Source organism: Symphalangus syndactylus, chromosome 5 (genome assembly GCF_028878055.3).
Source record: "Symphalangus syndactylus isolate Jambi chromosome 5, NHGRI_mSymSyn1-v2.1_pri, whole genome shotgun sequence".
Classification (NCBI taxonomy): Eukaryota; Metazoa; Chordata; class Mammalia; order Primates; family Hylobatidae; genus Symphalangus; species Symphalangus syndactylus.
Genome location: NC_072427.2, coordinates 17608219 through 17624586, shown reverse-complemented (window position 1 = coordinate 17624586; position 16368 = coordinate 17608219). Strand labels below are relative to the sequence as shown.

Below are 16368 nucleotides of genomic sequence, written 5' to 3'. Positions count from 1 at the left end.
ACCCCTGCGGCCTCTGACTGCTCTGACCTCCCAGGACAAAGGCCAGCAAACTGTGGCCAGTGGGCTGGGTTTAGCTGTTCTCATATGGCCCATGACTTAGGAATGATTTTTACCTTCTTAGTTAGGGGCAAAAAGTCAAAAGAAAAATAATATTTTGTGACACATGAAAATTATATAAAATTCAAATTTCAATGTCCACAAATAAAGTTTGATTGGAACAAAGCCATAGCCATCTGTGGACAAGTTATCTATGGCTAACTGAGGACAATCACAGCGGGGTTGAATACAGTCAGTCCTTCATGTCTGGATTCAACCAACCGTGGATGGAAAATATTCCAAAAGAAAAGAAACAATAACATAACAATACAACAATAAAAGTAATACAGATTTAAAACAATACAATATAACCACTACTTACATAGCATTGTTATTGTATCAGATTTTATAGGTAATCTAGAGATGCTTTTATACAAATACTACACTTTTATATCAGGGACTTGAGCCTCTGCGGATTTTGGTATCTGAGGAGATCCTGGATCCCAAAGGATAACTGTAGGGGAGGCGCAGATGGATGCTGCCATCCACCATCACACCCACATGGCTACCAAGTGGAATTTCAGCCTGCATTGCCCAGATAAATCCAATATGTCAGGCAGCAGGAGTTGGTCCCCCTCTGTGCCCATGGAGCCTTGGGAACTGCACACCATGGGTCCCCGAACCTGACCACTCCCTCCTCCCCACCCAGGGGTCGTGTTCCACTACCGCCCGGGACCCACTCGCTACTCGCTGACCTTTGAGGAGGCGCAGCAGGCCTGCCTGCGCACCGGGGCGGTCATTGCCTCGCCGGAGCAGCTCCAGGCCGCCTACGAAGCAGGCTATGAGCAGTGCGACGCTGGCTGGCTGCGGGACCAGACCGTCAGGTGAAGCCATGCTCCTCGCCCAGCCCAAACCCAATGGAAGAGGTCAGACTCAAGGAGCCACAGCCTGGCACGGCCCCCAGCACACTGAGCACCCAATACCTTGTGGGTTAATGAATTAGTTGGTGACTCAACTGAAGCATATCCCGAAAGGGTGGTGAAGGGCACCGGGTAATGTTCAGTTCTTGGTCATTTCTCCCCATCAGACAGAGGCAGCAGCCCCCTCCTCAAGTGCCCCATTCCCCTCCAGCCTGACCCAGTGCCCTTCCATGCAGCTGCTCTCTCCTGAAGCCAGAAATCCCCCAGGAGCCACCAGACCCTTCCCCAGGCTGCTCGGAGAACTTGCTGCATAAGGGGCTTCTTGCTGGTTTGAATCCCAGCAGACAACTGAAGACATGCCCGAGTCCCTGGGTAGCCTCTGGCCTCAGCCCAAGGCCCTGCATCTACCAGGCCCTGGAACAGGCCTTTATCTTCTCCTCCCACTCTCCTTTGCAGATACCCCATTGTGAGCCCACGGACCCCATGCGTGGGTGACAAGGACAGCAGCCCAGGGGTCAGGACCTATGGCGTGCGCCCATCAACAGAGACCTACGATGTCTACTGCTACGTGGACAGACTTGAGGGTACAAGCCACATTCTCACATTTCGGGCCCTAGATGGGCAGGGGGTGGGCAGGGGGCTGACAGGGCGATACAAAGAAGAGAGGGGGTTACCACCCACTGACCCCTGATCCCACCCAGCTTTCCAGGTGGGAAAGGGTCTGCTGAAAAAGGAAGGCCTCCAGCCCCTCCCTCAGATCCAGCCCCTGCTCTCCTACTGAATGTTTCATGTGGTCTCCTCCAGCATTGCAGGGGAGCATCAGTCCCTTTAAAAAGCAATGAGGTCTGTGGGTAAATCTTGGTTTGTTATAAATAAATGCTATATACACCAACTCCTTCTTGGAGAGTCCCAATGCCTGGGCACAAATCAAAGGCACTGAGAAGTCCTGCAGTAAAAACAAAAACAAAAAACCTCTTTAGGCTGGGCACAGTGGCTCACACCTGTAATCCTAGCACTTTGGGAGGCAGAGGTGCCTCAGTGTGGGTGGATTGCTCTAGCCCACGAGTTCGAGACCAGCCTGGGCAACATGACCAAACCCTGTCTCTACTTATTTAAAAAGAAAGAAAAAGAGAAACTTCTTTAACTCTCTTTAACTCAGCATTGCCCAATTTTTAACCACAGACCTTTATTTTGTTTTATTTCATTTCTTTTAATTTCCATAAAAATTACCAAATTTCCACTGAACACAATTTTGGAAATGCTGGTGTTCCAGAAAGATTTCGGCATTGCCACTCACTTGTTTCAAGACCCTGGGCAAGTCACTTAACCTCTCTAGGCCTCAGCTCCTTCATCTATAAAGTGGGACTGATTATATGTACATCAGAGGTTTTTTTGAGTATTAAATGAGATATGTATGAAAATCTTCTTGGCACGAGTAGGTCTTCAGTAAGTGTAAGCTCTCCTCCCCCTGAATCAGATAGGTACCAGGTACATTGCTAGGTGCTGGGACCCAGCCCCTGCCCTGGATGAGTTCCCAGGGTGTAGGGTGAGCAGGTCCACAGCAGTCACAGTGATAAGTGAAGTGGTGTAGGGGTGCACAGGGATTGGAGGGGGCCCAGGCGAGCTGCCTTGCTTAGCCAAGGGAGGGGGTGCCTAAGTGTGACTAGAGAATCCAGAAAAGAGGGCAGGAGGAGAAGTTGTTGTGGAAACAACTTGGCCCAGTTTGACAGGAATTTTGACTTTTTTGGCACCAGAAGTCCTACGTCCCAGGAAACCCCAGTCCAGTACAAACCAGAGCGGTGGTCACCTATTTCCCAGGATCCCAGGAAATCTAAGGGGGAGTGGTCAAAGAAGGGGTGATGGAGCTGGGCTGGGTCTTAGCCCTGGTGAGGAGGGTTGGAGGAACTCTGTCCTGGGTGGGCAGGGACTGACCTGGCCTGAATATGGGGGGTCATATTCTACCCCTTGCCTCTGCCCCCAGGGGAGGTGTTCTTCGCCACACGCCTTGAGCAGTTCACCTTCCAGGAAGCACAGGAGTTCTGTGAATCCCACAATGCCACGCTGGCCACCACGGGCCAGCTCTACGCCGCCTGGAGCCGCGGCCTGGACAAGTGCTATGCTGGCTGGCTGGCCGATGGCAGCCTCCGCTACCCCATCGTCACCCCAAGGCCTGCCTGTGGTGGAGACAAGCCAGGCGTGAGAACCGTCTACCTCTACCCTAACCAGACAGGCCTCCCGGACCCACTGTCCCGGCACCATGCCTTCTGCTTCCGAGGTATGCAGCCTCGCTTCGGCTCCAGCAGCCCCTTTTGTCTGGAGAGGACCCCCCTAGTTTCACCCCATCCTGCCACCACCCAGTATCCCATCCATCAGAGCAAGAAAAAATCAGTCCCTCTGGGGCAGAGCCAGCTCTGAAACCAGCACAACGCACGCTTTGACCCCAAGGCAAGGTCATCCTTCTAAAGTTCCCCAGAGACAAGCAGAGATAAATAAGAACTTGAGCTGGTATTTATGTCTACTAGAAATGAGGTAGACCTGAATTTGAGTTATAGCTCTGCTACTTAATAGCTGTGTGAAAATGGAGACATAATGGTTCGTACGTCAGAGAGAGCTGCAAGAATTAATTGAGTGCATGTGGTGCCCTTGGTGTAGTGCCTGGGACACAGTAAATGCTCAATAATGTTAGCTTTATTTCATATACATATATATATGTAAAGCTATAATATATAGCTTTATTTTGTACAACCTGTAATTTGTACACCCTTGTCAAATTCTCTCCTGCTTGCAAATATTTTTGTGATGAGTTTAGTCAAATTATTCTATTACTCTTCACTAAGCACTGGTGGTTCATGTTTTTCATTGACCTATGCTATGGGTATGCTACCATTTCAACCATCACTCCCCATTGGACTTCTGAGAGTGATGTCATCAAGCAATATAGTAAGCATGGCCAGGGCGTAGCCATGGAATTGCTGGGCTCTGATTGGATTTGTTCCTGCACAGTCCATGGAGGGTCTGGGTGCATGGACCAGAATGTAGATTGTAATAACAGCCTGTGCCATGTTTTAGATAGTTTATATCAAAACTGAGTGTCTTTGCAACTTCCTGTGAATCTATAATTATTCTCAAATAAACTTAAGGGGAAAAAAACTTGAGTGTCCCCAAGTTTCCCAGACAGCCAGGGTCACCTTTTAAAACCCAATTCAAGGCCAGGAGCAGTGGCTTACACCTGTAATCCCAGCACTTTGGGAGGCCAAGTTGGGCGGATCACTTGAGGTCAGGAGTTCGAGATCAGCCTGGCCAACATGGTGAAACCCTGTCTCTACTAAGAAAAGTGCAAAAATTAGCTGGGTTTGGTGGTGTGCACCTGTAATCCCAGCTACTAGGGAGGCTGAGGCAGGAGAATCGCCTGAACCCAGGAGGTGGAGGTTGCAGTGAGCCGAGATTATTCTACTGTACTCCAGCCTGGGCAGCAGAGCAAGACTCTGTCTCAAAAAAAAATAAAATAAAATTCAAAGTTCAGCCAGCTTCAGTAAGTCAAGTCCAATTCTCTCCCAGAGGCTTTGATGAGGCTCTTGTCCCAGTGCCCCTCTCCCTGCTCTGGGAAGCAGAAACCAAGCCAGTTAACCTCCCAGAAAGTTTCCAGCCATGCTGCCCCCAGCCTCCCAACCCTGACCCTCCATGAACTCAGCCCTGTATATTATCCTGCACAGTTCAGCTTCCTTGCTGACCAAGCTCACTGCTGGTTTCCCCCACACCAGAACAGTTACCCCCAGCCCATGAATACTACCTTCACGCTTTCAAATGTCGAGATGGTTTCATGGAATTTAAGCACCATCCTCCTATTTTTGGTCCTGACACACTTGGAACATAATCCCCGTCCCCAAGATCGGCAGCGTTGTTCAGTAGTTGAGAGCATGGAGTCTGGCACCAGATGCTTGAATTCAAAGACTAGATCTGTAAGCCATTGACCCTGGGCAAATCATGTAACTCTGTGCCTCAGTTTCCCCATCTGTAAAATGAGATAATTATATCTCTCTCATAAAGCTGTTGTGAGATAAAGTGATTTTATATACATAAGCCTTTAGAGCAGTGCCTGGCATGTATGATGGATTCTGCAGGTGAGATGACCCAGATCACCGGAACTAAACTGCTGGTGGTGCATATGAATATTATATCATTGGTGCCGATGGCTGTTACTAAGCGAGAAGGCAAACAGCCATCCACTGACCCAGGAGGTGGGGCCTGGCCCACCTCAGAGTCCCCTAGCTCCCCTCAAGAAGGGCCAGCCAAGGACGGGTCACTGGTAAGAGAGGGACTCACTCTGACCACCCACATCTCCTTTAGGCATTTCAGTGGTTCCTTCTCCAGGAGAAGAAGAGGGCGGCACACCCACATCACCCTCTGGTGTGGAGGAGTGGATCGTGACCCAAGTGGTTCCTGGTGTGGCTGCTGTCCCCGTAGAAGAGGAGACAACTGCTGTACCCTTAGAGGAGACTACTGCCATCCTAGAGTTCACCACCGAGCCAGAAAACCAGACAGAACGGGAACCAGCCTACACCCCAGTGGGCACATCCCCGCTGCCAGGTTGGTATGGCTTGGGTTCTGGGGCACACCCTGAAACTGCATACCCCTGTCTGCCTACAGTGTGCCTGGTGGGGTGGGGGGGTTCCCTTCCTGGGATTTGTGCTGTTTCCCCAGCCCTGACACTGGCTGGGTGTGCTGCTGTGGGCAACTTTAGCCACCTCAGCTGGCCTCTAGGACCTGCCCCAGAGTGACAAAAACAGCCTTGTTCATAAAATCTTTTTATTACACATTAACTTTTCTGGCCGTTATTTCCCTTGCATGAACCCCCAAATGCCCAGGACTGTGCTGATCAGAGGGCCCTCAGTTACCTTGTCCTCCTGCACTGACACCCTCACCCTAACGTCAACACTCTCTTGTGGGAGGATCTCTAATAGAAGAGAAATAACCAGGGAGGGGGTTACTGTCAGAAGTCTGACTGTGACCTGTCTCCTCGCCTTTCTCCTTCCATTTCCCTCTTCTGGGCCAGGCCTCCTCAGGCAGAACTTCCTGAACTCTGTCACAATTAAACCAGATGAGACTTAACAGGATGAAAGCAGCAGTCCCTAAACCTTGTTGAATAAAGTGTTTTGTGGCCACTAAGGTTTGGGAAATGCTGGCTTACAGAGATTAACAGGTTTCCTCACTGCAGACCTTCTCAGAGCCTTGAATATGCTAATATGCACTGTAAGTCTCCAAGAGGAGGTGATAGATACAGTGTGTCCCAAATTAACATTACCACAGAGCCTCCCCCCACTCCCACAGAGCATTGTTAACACCTAGCAGCTTCCAGCTGGGGTAAGCTTGATTTAGAACAATGTACAGTAGTATGTGTGTATACCTGGTAGAGTCAGTTTCCCTGGGGTATGTGCATCTGAAAAAAGGAGTGTATCCGAGCTCCCACTAACTCATCCATCCATGCTTCAGCATTCTGTGCATGGTTCCAGAGCAATTTGGCAGTGTCAGGCACTCTTCTGGGCCTTGGAGATGCAAAGCCTGGCCTCTCTCCATATCAGAAGGTTAAGATGCCTCTGTAGAGCAGGGGAGAGTCTGGCCTAGCAGCCTCACCCAGCAGCCACACCTACCTGTGGCCTTCCGCGCCCTTCACCAGGACAAGAATGACTGAGTCCTCTTTGGCATCAGGGTATGACTTTGCACGGGACTCTGGCAACCACTAGTGGAGAGTTACCAGTGGGAAAGTGGCTCCAGCAGCTCTGTAGAAATGTTTTCTAGACTTCAGTTCCTGACTACCTTGCTGATTTCAGCCATATCTGGGAACCGTCTGCACTATCATTTGCTCCATGTATTTTTCTTTAGGTTGACTTGCTTTTAAAAAAAGAAATGTAGGGCTGAGTACGGTGGCTTACGCCTGTAATCCCAGCACTTTGGGAGGCCAAGATGGGAGGACCACTTGAGGCCAGGAGTTCAAGACCAGCCTGGCCAACATGGCAAAACCCAGTGTCTACTAAAAATACAAAAATTAGCCAGGTGTGGTGGCACGCACCTGTAGTCCCAGCTACTCGGGAGGCTGAGGCATGAGAATCACTTGAACCCAGGAGGTGGAGGTTACAGTGAGCCAAGATGGTGCCACCGCACTGCAGCCTGGGCAACAGAGCAAGACCCTGTCTCCAAAAAAAAAAAAAGAAAGAGATGTAAATTTATTTAAGAGGGAACTGTTATAGTATGACTGCAAATGGTCATCCTGGTGTGTTTCATAGATAGATAGATACATACATACATACATACATACATACTTATCAAAATAAAAAGAATCTTTTTTGGGTCCTGCCCAGCTAACTTTTTTTTTTTTTTTTGCATGGTACCACTGCTGTTCTTCATGCCCCACCTCTCCCTCTAAGATTCTCCTTTCAGCAAAAACAAACTAAACCTGCCCAGTGGACCCAGCACCCTCAGTGCTCAGGGGTCCCATCTGGGAAGTTGGCCCCAAAATCCATACAAGGTTAAAATGCACTGTGGCTGTTTTTCAAATGCCAAAGGAAAGAAGAGCTGAAGCAAAGAATGTAGCCTTGATTAGTTAGAATTGTGGGGTTTCCTTTTTTCATTTCTCTATTTTTCAAATTGTCTGTAACAGAGTTCTCAGAACTGGAAGAAGTCACTGTATGTTTACAAACATCACCACCTGGCCCTTTCTTCCTCAGAAGGATGGCTTAAAATGAACAGTTCTTACACTGAAGTGAGTCCCAGCACCACAGGGAAGGCTTGCTAAAACACAGTATGCCAGGCTCCTTCCCAGAGTTGCTGAATCAGTGGGGCTGGGAGGTCTAGGAATTTGCTTTTCTATTCAAGCTCCCAGAGGGTGCTGTTGCCGCGAGTCCAAGCTTTGAAAACCATGGGACCAAATCAATGAGACGTAATGTGGAAGTACTTGCAGGATGACCTTGGTGGTCTTCAGTGGTGGCCAGGCCCCCACATCCAATGGGTTGTATGGATGGTGGCCCCTGCATCTCACACAAAGTACAACCTGTGTAGCCCATGGCCCTGTGGGCACTTGGGGGAGCTTCCCGGTTCCCTACCTCCCTCCTTCCTTTCTCCCTATCCTTCTGCCTTCTTTTCTCCCTATCCTTCCTTCCTTCCTTCTTTCATTTCTTCATTTCCAAGACACTTTACACAGTTCCATTAGAAAGCATTTGGACACATTGCTGAGCTCTTGAGAGAAAAATTTTACTGTGGAAAGAATGGAGTTTAGATTCTACGTATGAGCCTAAAATGGGGCAGAGTTAATAAACCCACACCTCATCTTTCTTCCTTCTTTTCTACAGGGATCCTTCCTACTTGGCCTCCCACTGGCGCAGCAACAGAGGAAAGCACAGAAGGCCCTTCTGCAACTGAAGTGCCCTCTGCCTCAGAGGAACCATCCCCCTCAGAGGCGCCATTCCCCTCAGAGGAGCCATCCCCCTCAGAGGAACCATTCCCCTCAGTGAGGCCATTCCCCTCAGTGGAGCTGTTCCCCTCAGAGGAGCCATTCCCCTCCAAGGAGCCGTCCCCCTCAGAGGAACCATCAGCCTCAGAAGAGCCCTATACACCTTCACCCCCGGTGCCCAGCTGGACTGAGCTGCCCAGCTCTGGGGAGGAATCTGGGGCCCCTGACGTCAGTGGTGACTTCACAGGCAGTGGAGATGTTTCAGGACACCTTGACTTCAGTGGGCTGCTGTCAGGGGACAGGGCAAGTGGACTGCCCTCTGGAGACCTTGACTCCAGCGGTCTTACTTCCACATTGGGCTCAGGCCTGCCTGTGGAAAGTGGACTAGCCTCAGGGGATGAAGAGAGAATTGAGTGGTCCAGCACTCCTACGGTTGGTGAACTGCCCTCTGGAGCTGAGATCCTAGAGGGCTCTGCCTCTGGAGTCGGGGATCTCAGTGGACTTCCTTCTGGAGAAGTTCTAGAGACTTCTACCTCTGGAGTAGGAGACCTCAGTGGGCTTCCTTCTGGAGAAGTTCTAGAGACTTCTACCTCTGGAGTAGGAGACCTCAGCGGACTTCCTTCTGGAGAAGTTCTAGAGACTACTGCCTCTGGAGTAGAGGACATCAGCGGGCCTCCTTCTGGAGAAGTTCTAGAGACTACTGCCTCTGGAGTAGAGGACATCAGTGGGCTTCCTTCTGGAGAAGTTCTAGAGACTACTGCCTCTGGAGTAGAGGACATCAGTGGACTTCCTTCTGGAGAAGTTCTAGAGACTACTGCCTCTGGGGTAGAGGACATCAGCGGACTTCCTTCTGGAGAAGTTCTAGAGACTACTGCCTCTGGAGTAGGAGACCTCAGTGGACTTCCTTCTGGAGAAGTTCTAGAGACTTCTACTTCTGGAGTAGGAGATCTCAGTGGACTTCCTTCTGGAGAAGTTCTAGAGACTTCTACCTCTGCATTAGGGGACCTCAGTGGACTTCCTTCTGGAGGAGAAGTTCTAGAGACTTCTGCCTCTGGAGTAGAGGACATCAGCGGGCTTCCTTCTGGAGAAGTTGTAGAGACTACTGCCTCTGGAATAGAGGATGTCAGTGAACTTCCTTCAGGAGAAGGTCTAGAGACCTCTGCTTCTGGAGTAGAGGACCTCAGCAAGCTCCCTTCTGGAGAAGAAGTTCTAGAGATTTCTGCCTCTGGAGTAGGGGACATCAGTGGGCTTCCTTCTGGAGGAGAAGTTCTAGAGATTTCTGCCTCTGGAGTCGGGGACCTCAGTGGGCTTCCTTCTGGAGGAGAAGGTCTAGAGACCTCTGCTTCTGAAGTAGGGACCGACCTCAGTGGACTTCCTTCTGGAAGGGAGGGTCTAGAGACTTTAGCTTCTGGAGCTGAGGACCTCAGTGGGTTGCCTTCTGGAAAAGAAGACTTGGTGGGTTCAGCTTCTGGAGACTTGGACTTGGGCAAACTACCTTCTGTAACTCTAGGAAGTGGGCAAGCTCCAGAAACAAGTGGTCTTCCCTCTGGATTTAGTGGCGAGTATTCTGGGGTGGACTTTGGAAGTGGCCCACCCTCTGGCCTGCCTGACTTTAGTGGACTTCCATCTGGATTCCCAACTGTTTCCCTAGTGGATTCTACATTGGTGGAAGTGGTCACAGCCTCCACTGCAAGTGAACTGGAAGGGAGGGGAACCATTGGCATCAGTGGTGCAGGAGAAATATCTGGGCTTCCCTCCAGTGAGCTGGACATTAGTGGGGGAGCTAGTGGACTCCCTTCAGGAACTGAACTCAGTGGCCAAGCATCTGGGTCTCCTGATGTCAGTGGGGAAACACCTGGACTCTTTGGTGTCACTGGACAGCCATCAGGGTTTCCTGACATCAGTGGGGGAACATCTGGGATTTTTGAGGTTAGTGGGCAGCCATCAGGGTTTCCTGACACTAGTGGGGAAACATCTGGAGTGACTGAGCCTAGCGGGCTGTCCTCTGGACAACCAGGTGTTAGTGGAGAAGCATCTGGAGTTCTTTATGGCAGTAGTCAACCCTTTGGCATAACCGATCTGAGTGGAGAAACATCTGGGGTCCCTGATCTCAGCGGGCTGCCTTCAGGTTTACCAGGGTTCAGTGGAGCAACATCAGGAGTCCCTGACCTGGTTTCTGGTGCCACAAGTGGCAGCAGTGAATCTTCTGGCATTACATTTGTGGACACCAGTTTGGTTGAAGTGACCCCTACTACATTTAAAGAAGAAGAAGGCTTAGGGTCTGTGGAACTCAGTGGCCTCCCTTCCGGAGAGGCAGATCTGTCAGGCAAATCTGGGATGGTGGATGTCAGTGGGCAGTTTTCTGGAACAGTCGATTCCAGTGGGTTTACATCCCAGACTCCAGAATTCAGTGGCCTACCAAGTGGCATAGCTGAGGTCAGTGGAGAATCCTCCGGAGCTGAGATTGGGAGCAGCCTGCCCTCGGGAGCATATTATGGCAGTGGACTTCCATCTGGTTTTGCCACTGTCTCTCTTGTAGACAGAACTTTGGTGGAATCTGTAACCCAGGCTCCAACAGCCCAAGAGGCAGGAGAAGGACCTTCTGGCATTTTAGAACTCAGTGGTGCTCATTCTGGAGCACCAGACATGTCTGGGGACCATTCTGGATTTCTGGACCTAAGTGGGTTGCAGTCCGGGCTGGTAGAGCCCAGCGGAGAGCCACCAAGTACTCCATATTTTAGTGGGGATTTTGCCAGCACCACCAATGTAAGTGGAGAATCCTCTGTAGCCATGGGCACCAGTGGAGAGGCCTCGGGACTTCCAGAAGTTACTTTAATCACTTCTGAGTTCGTGGAGGGTGTTACTGAACCAACTGTTTCTCAGGAACTTGGCCAAAGGCCTCCTGTGACACACACACCCCAGCTTTTTGAGTCCAGTGGAGAAGTCTCTGCAGCTGGGGACATTAGTGGAGCTACCCCCGTGCTCCCTGGGTCTGGAGTAGAAGTATCATCAGTCCCAGAATCTAGCAGTGAGACGTCCGCCTATCCTGAGGCTGGGGTTGGGGCATCTGCTGCCCCTGAGGCCAGCAGAGAAGATTCTGGGTCCCCTGATCTGAGTGAAACCACCTCTGCATTCCACGAAGCTGACCTCAAGAGATCCTCTGGCCTAGGAGTGAGCGGCAGCACTTTGACATTTCAAGAAGGCGAGGCGTCAGCTGCCCCAGAAGTGAGTGGAGAATCCACCACCACCAATGATGTGGGGACAGAGGCACCAGGCTTGCCTTCAGCCACTCCCATGGCTTCTGGAGACAGGACTGAAATCAGCAGAGACCTGTCTGGTCACACCTCGGGGCTGGGCGTTGTCATCAGCACCAGCATCCCAGAGTCTGAGTGGACTCAGCAGACCCAGCGCCCTGCAGAGGCGCATCTAGAAATTGAGTCCTCAAGCCTCCTGTACTCAGGAGAAGAGACTCACACAGTCGAAACAGCCACCTCCCCAACAGATGCTTCCATCCCAGCTTCTCCAGAATGGAAACGTGAATCAGAATCAACTGCTGCAGGTATTGTGATTTTTTTCCCCCTTTAAATGTGCTTGGGTAGTTCAGACTGTAGCTTCTAGCACTATCTAAACAGTCATCCTTCTCTCCCTGTGCCAAGTAGCACAGAAGGAGGCCGCGTAGCTTTAAGGTTCCAAGAATAGCTCCACGATAGGTTAGGTGTGCAAGGCAATAGTCTTCACCTCTCTCAGCCTCATCTGTAACATAAGAGTAGGATAATACTATACCAGGGAAGATTAAACAGAATATAAACATACATAGATAAAGCAAGCACTCAGCATCACACCGTGCATACAGTGCACACTTATAAAGATTAGCAATGTTATCATTACAGCAGAGTTGCAGTCCATGAGTTTTTACATGTGAATTCAACTATCTGTACTTGGCATAGGGAGAGAAGGATGACTGTTTAGATAGTGCTAGAAATTCTGCTCACTCGCCCTGCCCTGGAGTGAGTGTGAGATGAGAGAGTAAATCTGCTGATGGTGTTTATGTCTGAATATTTATTTTGTGCAGGGTTAAAACCTGCACAATTTAAGGAACTATGAAGTGTCATTTGGTTATCTGGCTTTAGATTCTGCATCCCCAACCCCATCCCTGTACGAAGGGGCTCCTGTACTATCATGATTGTCTCACCGCGACATAACTCCAAGTGCCAGGCAGTGGGCTCTGGTAGCTGATTTTCCTTTGTTTTTTGCTCTGGGGTCCCTTGTACCTTCTTTTGTGCTGAGAGAGCTTTCACAGCTAGAGAGCTCCCCCCGATGCTGTGGGCCAGGTGCCCAGGAGGGACAGAGGCCTCAGAAAAGTGCTGACCCAAAGCCAGCCTTGTGGACTTCAGGGACCTCATGCCCCAACTTTGAGGTCTTGGAGGCCATGTGACTGTGTTCTTGATGCTCAACCTCTCCCCTGGGGGTTGCAGCCCCCGCCAGGTCCTGTGCAGAGGAGCCCTGTGGCGCTGGGACCTGCAAGGAGACAGAGGGACACGTCATATGCCTGTGCCCCCCTGGCTACACTGGCGAGCACTGTAACATAGGTAAGGCCCTCATTGGCCGTGGAGAGTGAGAGCAGAGGCGCTGGACAGACTCCTTCATCCCCCAAAGGGTCCCCAGGCGGGAGGAGGCAACCAAGGTCCACTGAGGCTGAGGCTTCTCAGGCTGGGAAGGAGCTGCATGATGACATGTCAGGGGCAGAAGCCACAGGACAGACATGGCTTATCTTTCTCGAATGTCTAGGTTTAGGAGAAAAGAGTCAAGTAATTAAGTTGGTAAGTATTTTTATATCAAGCCAATGACTATTGTAGGAGTAGAATGAAAAATGTGCTTGAATTTTGGAGATGAGACTTCAAAGAAATATTGAGCATGGGGTGAGTATTAAATACAGCGGCCACACCTCTCTGCTCCTGGTGAGGAGTCTCTGAGTGGGGCCGTCTTGTATCGTGCAGAGTGAACCCCACCAAGTTGCCTCCATGCTTGGGTCTGCGTGGGGTTTGGGTCCCCTTCTTGCCCTGAAGGAAATGACAAACAGCGGTAATCACCCAGCACAGGGATTCGTGGCTGTAGGGCAGCTGTAACCCAGCAGCGCGTCCTGCCCAGGCACCCACCATGAGCCTGTTTGTCCTTAGGTATGGGTGAAGCAGCCTGTGGGATGGGTGGAGAGCCTGGGGACCCTCTGATCTGAGGTGGACCCCAGAAGGAGATGGTTAGAATCTACCTGTTGTTCTGCGGACACACGGGAGGCCGGTGGTCATGAGGACATCTCATCTCATCTTATCAACATCATCACCTTGAGGAAAGAAATGCCCAGTTACCACCAAGCTCATATTCTTTCATTAGTTCTCCCACTACCCCAGTGCCCTTATCCCCAGTCTCCCTCCTAAGTCAAGAATCAGAGACCTAGGGTCTTTCATAAAAGGGGTCACTCCTAGGACATGTGCAAAAATGAAAAAATGAATCCTGGAGAAAAAACAATCACTTCCAGGTAAACCTCATGTCGGGCAATTATCCTTCGATAGCCTTTACATCAAACACAGAGAAGAATCCTGTGTCTATATATATTAATATACATGCAAATTAATACATCATTATATATTATTAGATATCATATAATATAAACATGCTGTATACATGGTACATATGCAGTAACTATATATGTATATATAAACAGGCATTAGGGTAGATATTCATTCACTCTTTCCCCAACATGTGGGCTGCAAGGACAGAGAGGGTGGGCTATCCTGGGAAGGTTCCGGGCTTACTGCAGAAGGGGACAGCATTTCCACTGGGCCATAGTGACCCCACGGACTGTAGCTGCACCCCACCATCACTCACCCCTGATGGGTGACTCCACTCTTGGGAAATCCTTCTCAACCTGATACTTGAGGCAAAAATCTGACACTAGCATCAGAAGTCAAAGCAAGGCTCGTGTTCTTGGCAGCCCTGAAGTTAATAGAAGTGTCAGTGGGCTGTAACTATTCTGCTGTAAGGACAGCCTTTCTGTGATCATGTATATTTCCAAAGGGCTTTTGTTCCCACGATTTCTCCCCAGACAGTTCTGTAAGCAGCTTGGTAACCACTCCCATTTGAGACGGGAACACAGAGGAGTTAAGTAATTTGCCTAACTATACTGAGTAAGTGGATTGAATCAAGATTCAAGACCTTAATTCACGTGTTTAACACACTCAGCTAAATAAGAAACTCCCTCTTGAACGTAACAACCAGTTGCCAGTCTCAAAAAACTGAAGCTGGACTTCAGGGGAGCCAGAGAGGGAAGGAGCTGGGAATCCGAGGTGGTCAGATTCAAGACTTGCAGCCCAGCCTTCATTTTCCTCATTTGTAAACAGGGATCGACGGTAATGGTTCTCAGCTTTGAAAAAATATGCCTGAGATCTACCCCAACAGATTGTGATTGAAGTGGTTCTGTGGCCTTGGCATTGAGGTTTTTAAAACCCCCAGGTGACTCCAATGTGCAGCCAGGGCTGAGAACCGCTGCTGTGAGGGTGAAGATTACCCATGTACAGCATCTGGTCAGAAGAGGCATTTAAGAAAAATTGCTTCCCTTTCCCCATCTCCCACTCTACTGGCTAAGAGAAGCTTTAGCATCTCCAAAAGTGAGTGGTGGGGATCAGCCCAGCACAAAACCTAGGTCTCTTTTCTCATGACTGTACCTTGGGGTCCCAGGTCACTCTTGTTCAACTTAGCTCAAGGTTCAAGTGCTTCCAGAAGGACTGCAGATAGTGGCCAGTCTCCATGGGTGACCCACCATTGTCTTGCACCAGAACCAGGAACTACAGGTTGTTAAAAAGACTACGGATCGGCCAGGTGCAGTGGCTCATACCTGTAATCCCAGCACTTTGGGAGGCCAAGGCAGATGGATTGCCTGAGTTCAGGAGTTCGAAACCAGCCTGATCAATATGGTGAAACCCTGTCTTAATTTTGACTTCAAAATTAAGATCTAGGTTGGGCGTGGTGGCTCACACCTGTAATCTGAGCCCTTTGGAAGGCTAAAGTGGGCGGATCACTTGAGCTCAGGAGTTCGAGACCAGCCTGGGCAAAATAGTGAAACCCAATCTCTATTAAAAAAAAAAAAAAAAAAGTCAAGATCTGTTTAATGAATACTCAGATTATTTAGCAATTAAAAGCAAGACTATTCTATTCTGACCCGCTTCAAAAGCAGCAGCATCTTTCCCCACTTCCATTACTGACGGCACCCATGGGAATTAGGCTCAGACTCTAAGGTTTCTATCCTGGCTACAGCTTAGAATCACCTGGAGTGCTTTTAAAAAGCATCATGCCTGGGCCCCACTCTGAGATAGTCTGATTCAATTGGTCTAAAGAGGAGCTTCAGCATTGGTATTTTTAAAAAATCTTTAAATAAGAATATTTTTAAAAACTACTCCAGTAATTCTAATACGCCAGCCAAGGATGAAAAATACTGTTCTAACCAGATCTCACATCCAATTTCCAGTCATCACTGGTGCTATGTAGACTTCTCTTATCTCCTCTGTTAGGAGGGCATGACCTTAAACTTAATCAGTTTCCTTTCTATCTTACTGCTTTTTTTCACTTTCTAGGTTTGAAGCTCTGATCTATGACCTTCCACTCTCTCTTCCTCTAGGAGAGATGTTTGAATTTCAGTGAAACCTCTATCCTTGGGAAAGAAATGTTTTCAAAGCAAATGAAAATATAGGGTTGCAAGTGAAAATACAAAGTATGCCTTCTTGACTTAACCAAAAAGTTCCTGAGCAGATTTTAACAGGCAACTAATTGATTTAAGAAGCAGGATATTTTTGGGCACAGTGGTGCACACCTGTAATCCCAGAACTTTGGGAGGCTGAGGCAGGAGGATCCCTTGAGCCCAGGAGTTCAAAACCAGCCTGGGCAACACAGTGGGATCCCATCGCTACAAAAAATATA

The 16368-nt window shown here is 49.5% G+C and overlaps 1 protein-coding gene across 2 annotated transcripts in view; it reads left to right on the top strand.

The window, feature by feature from the left end:
• Nucleotides 1-16368, top strand: part of ACAN (aggrecan) — a 70861-nt gene that overhangs the window by 43343 nt on the left and 11150 nt on the right. The window contains exons 8-14 of one of the 2 annotated variants that reach the window (XM_055277287.2): nucleotides 746-920; nucleotides 1413-1540; nucleotides 2938-3231; nucleotides 5304-5543; nucleotides 8300-10269; nucleotides 10330-11959; nucleotides 12876-12989. In XM_055277287.2, coding sequence (XP_055133262.2) covers nucleotides 746-920; nucleotides 1413-1540; nucleotides 2938-3231; nucleotides 5304-5543; nucleotides 8300-10269; nucleotides 10330-11959; nucleotides 12876-12989 — 4551 coding nt within the window. Of the gene's footprint in view, nucleotides 1-745; nucleotides 921-1412; nucleotides 1541-2937; nucleotides 3232-5303; nucleotides 5544-8299; nucleotides 11960-12875; nucleotides 12990-16368 lie in introns of both variants that reach the window. The other variant, XM_063638570.1, reaches the window with a different exon arrangement.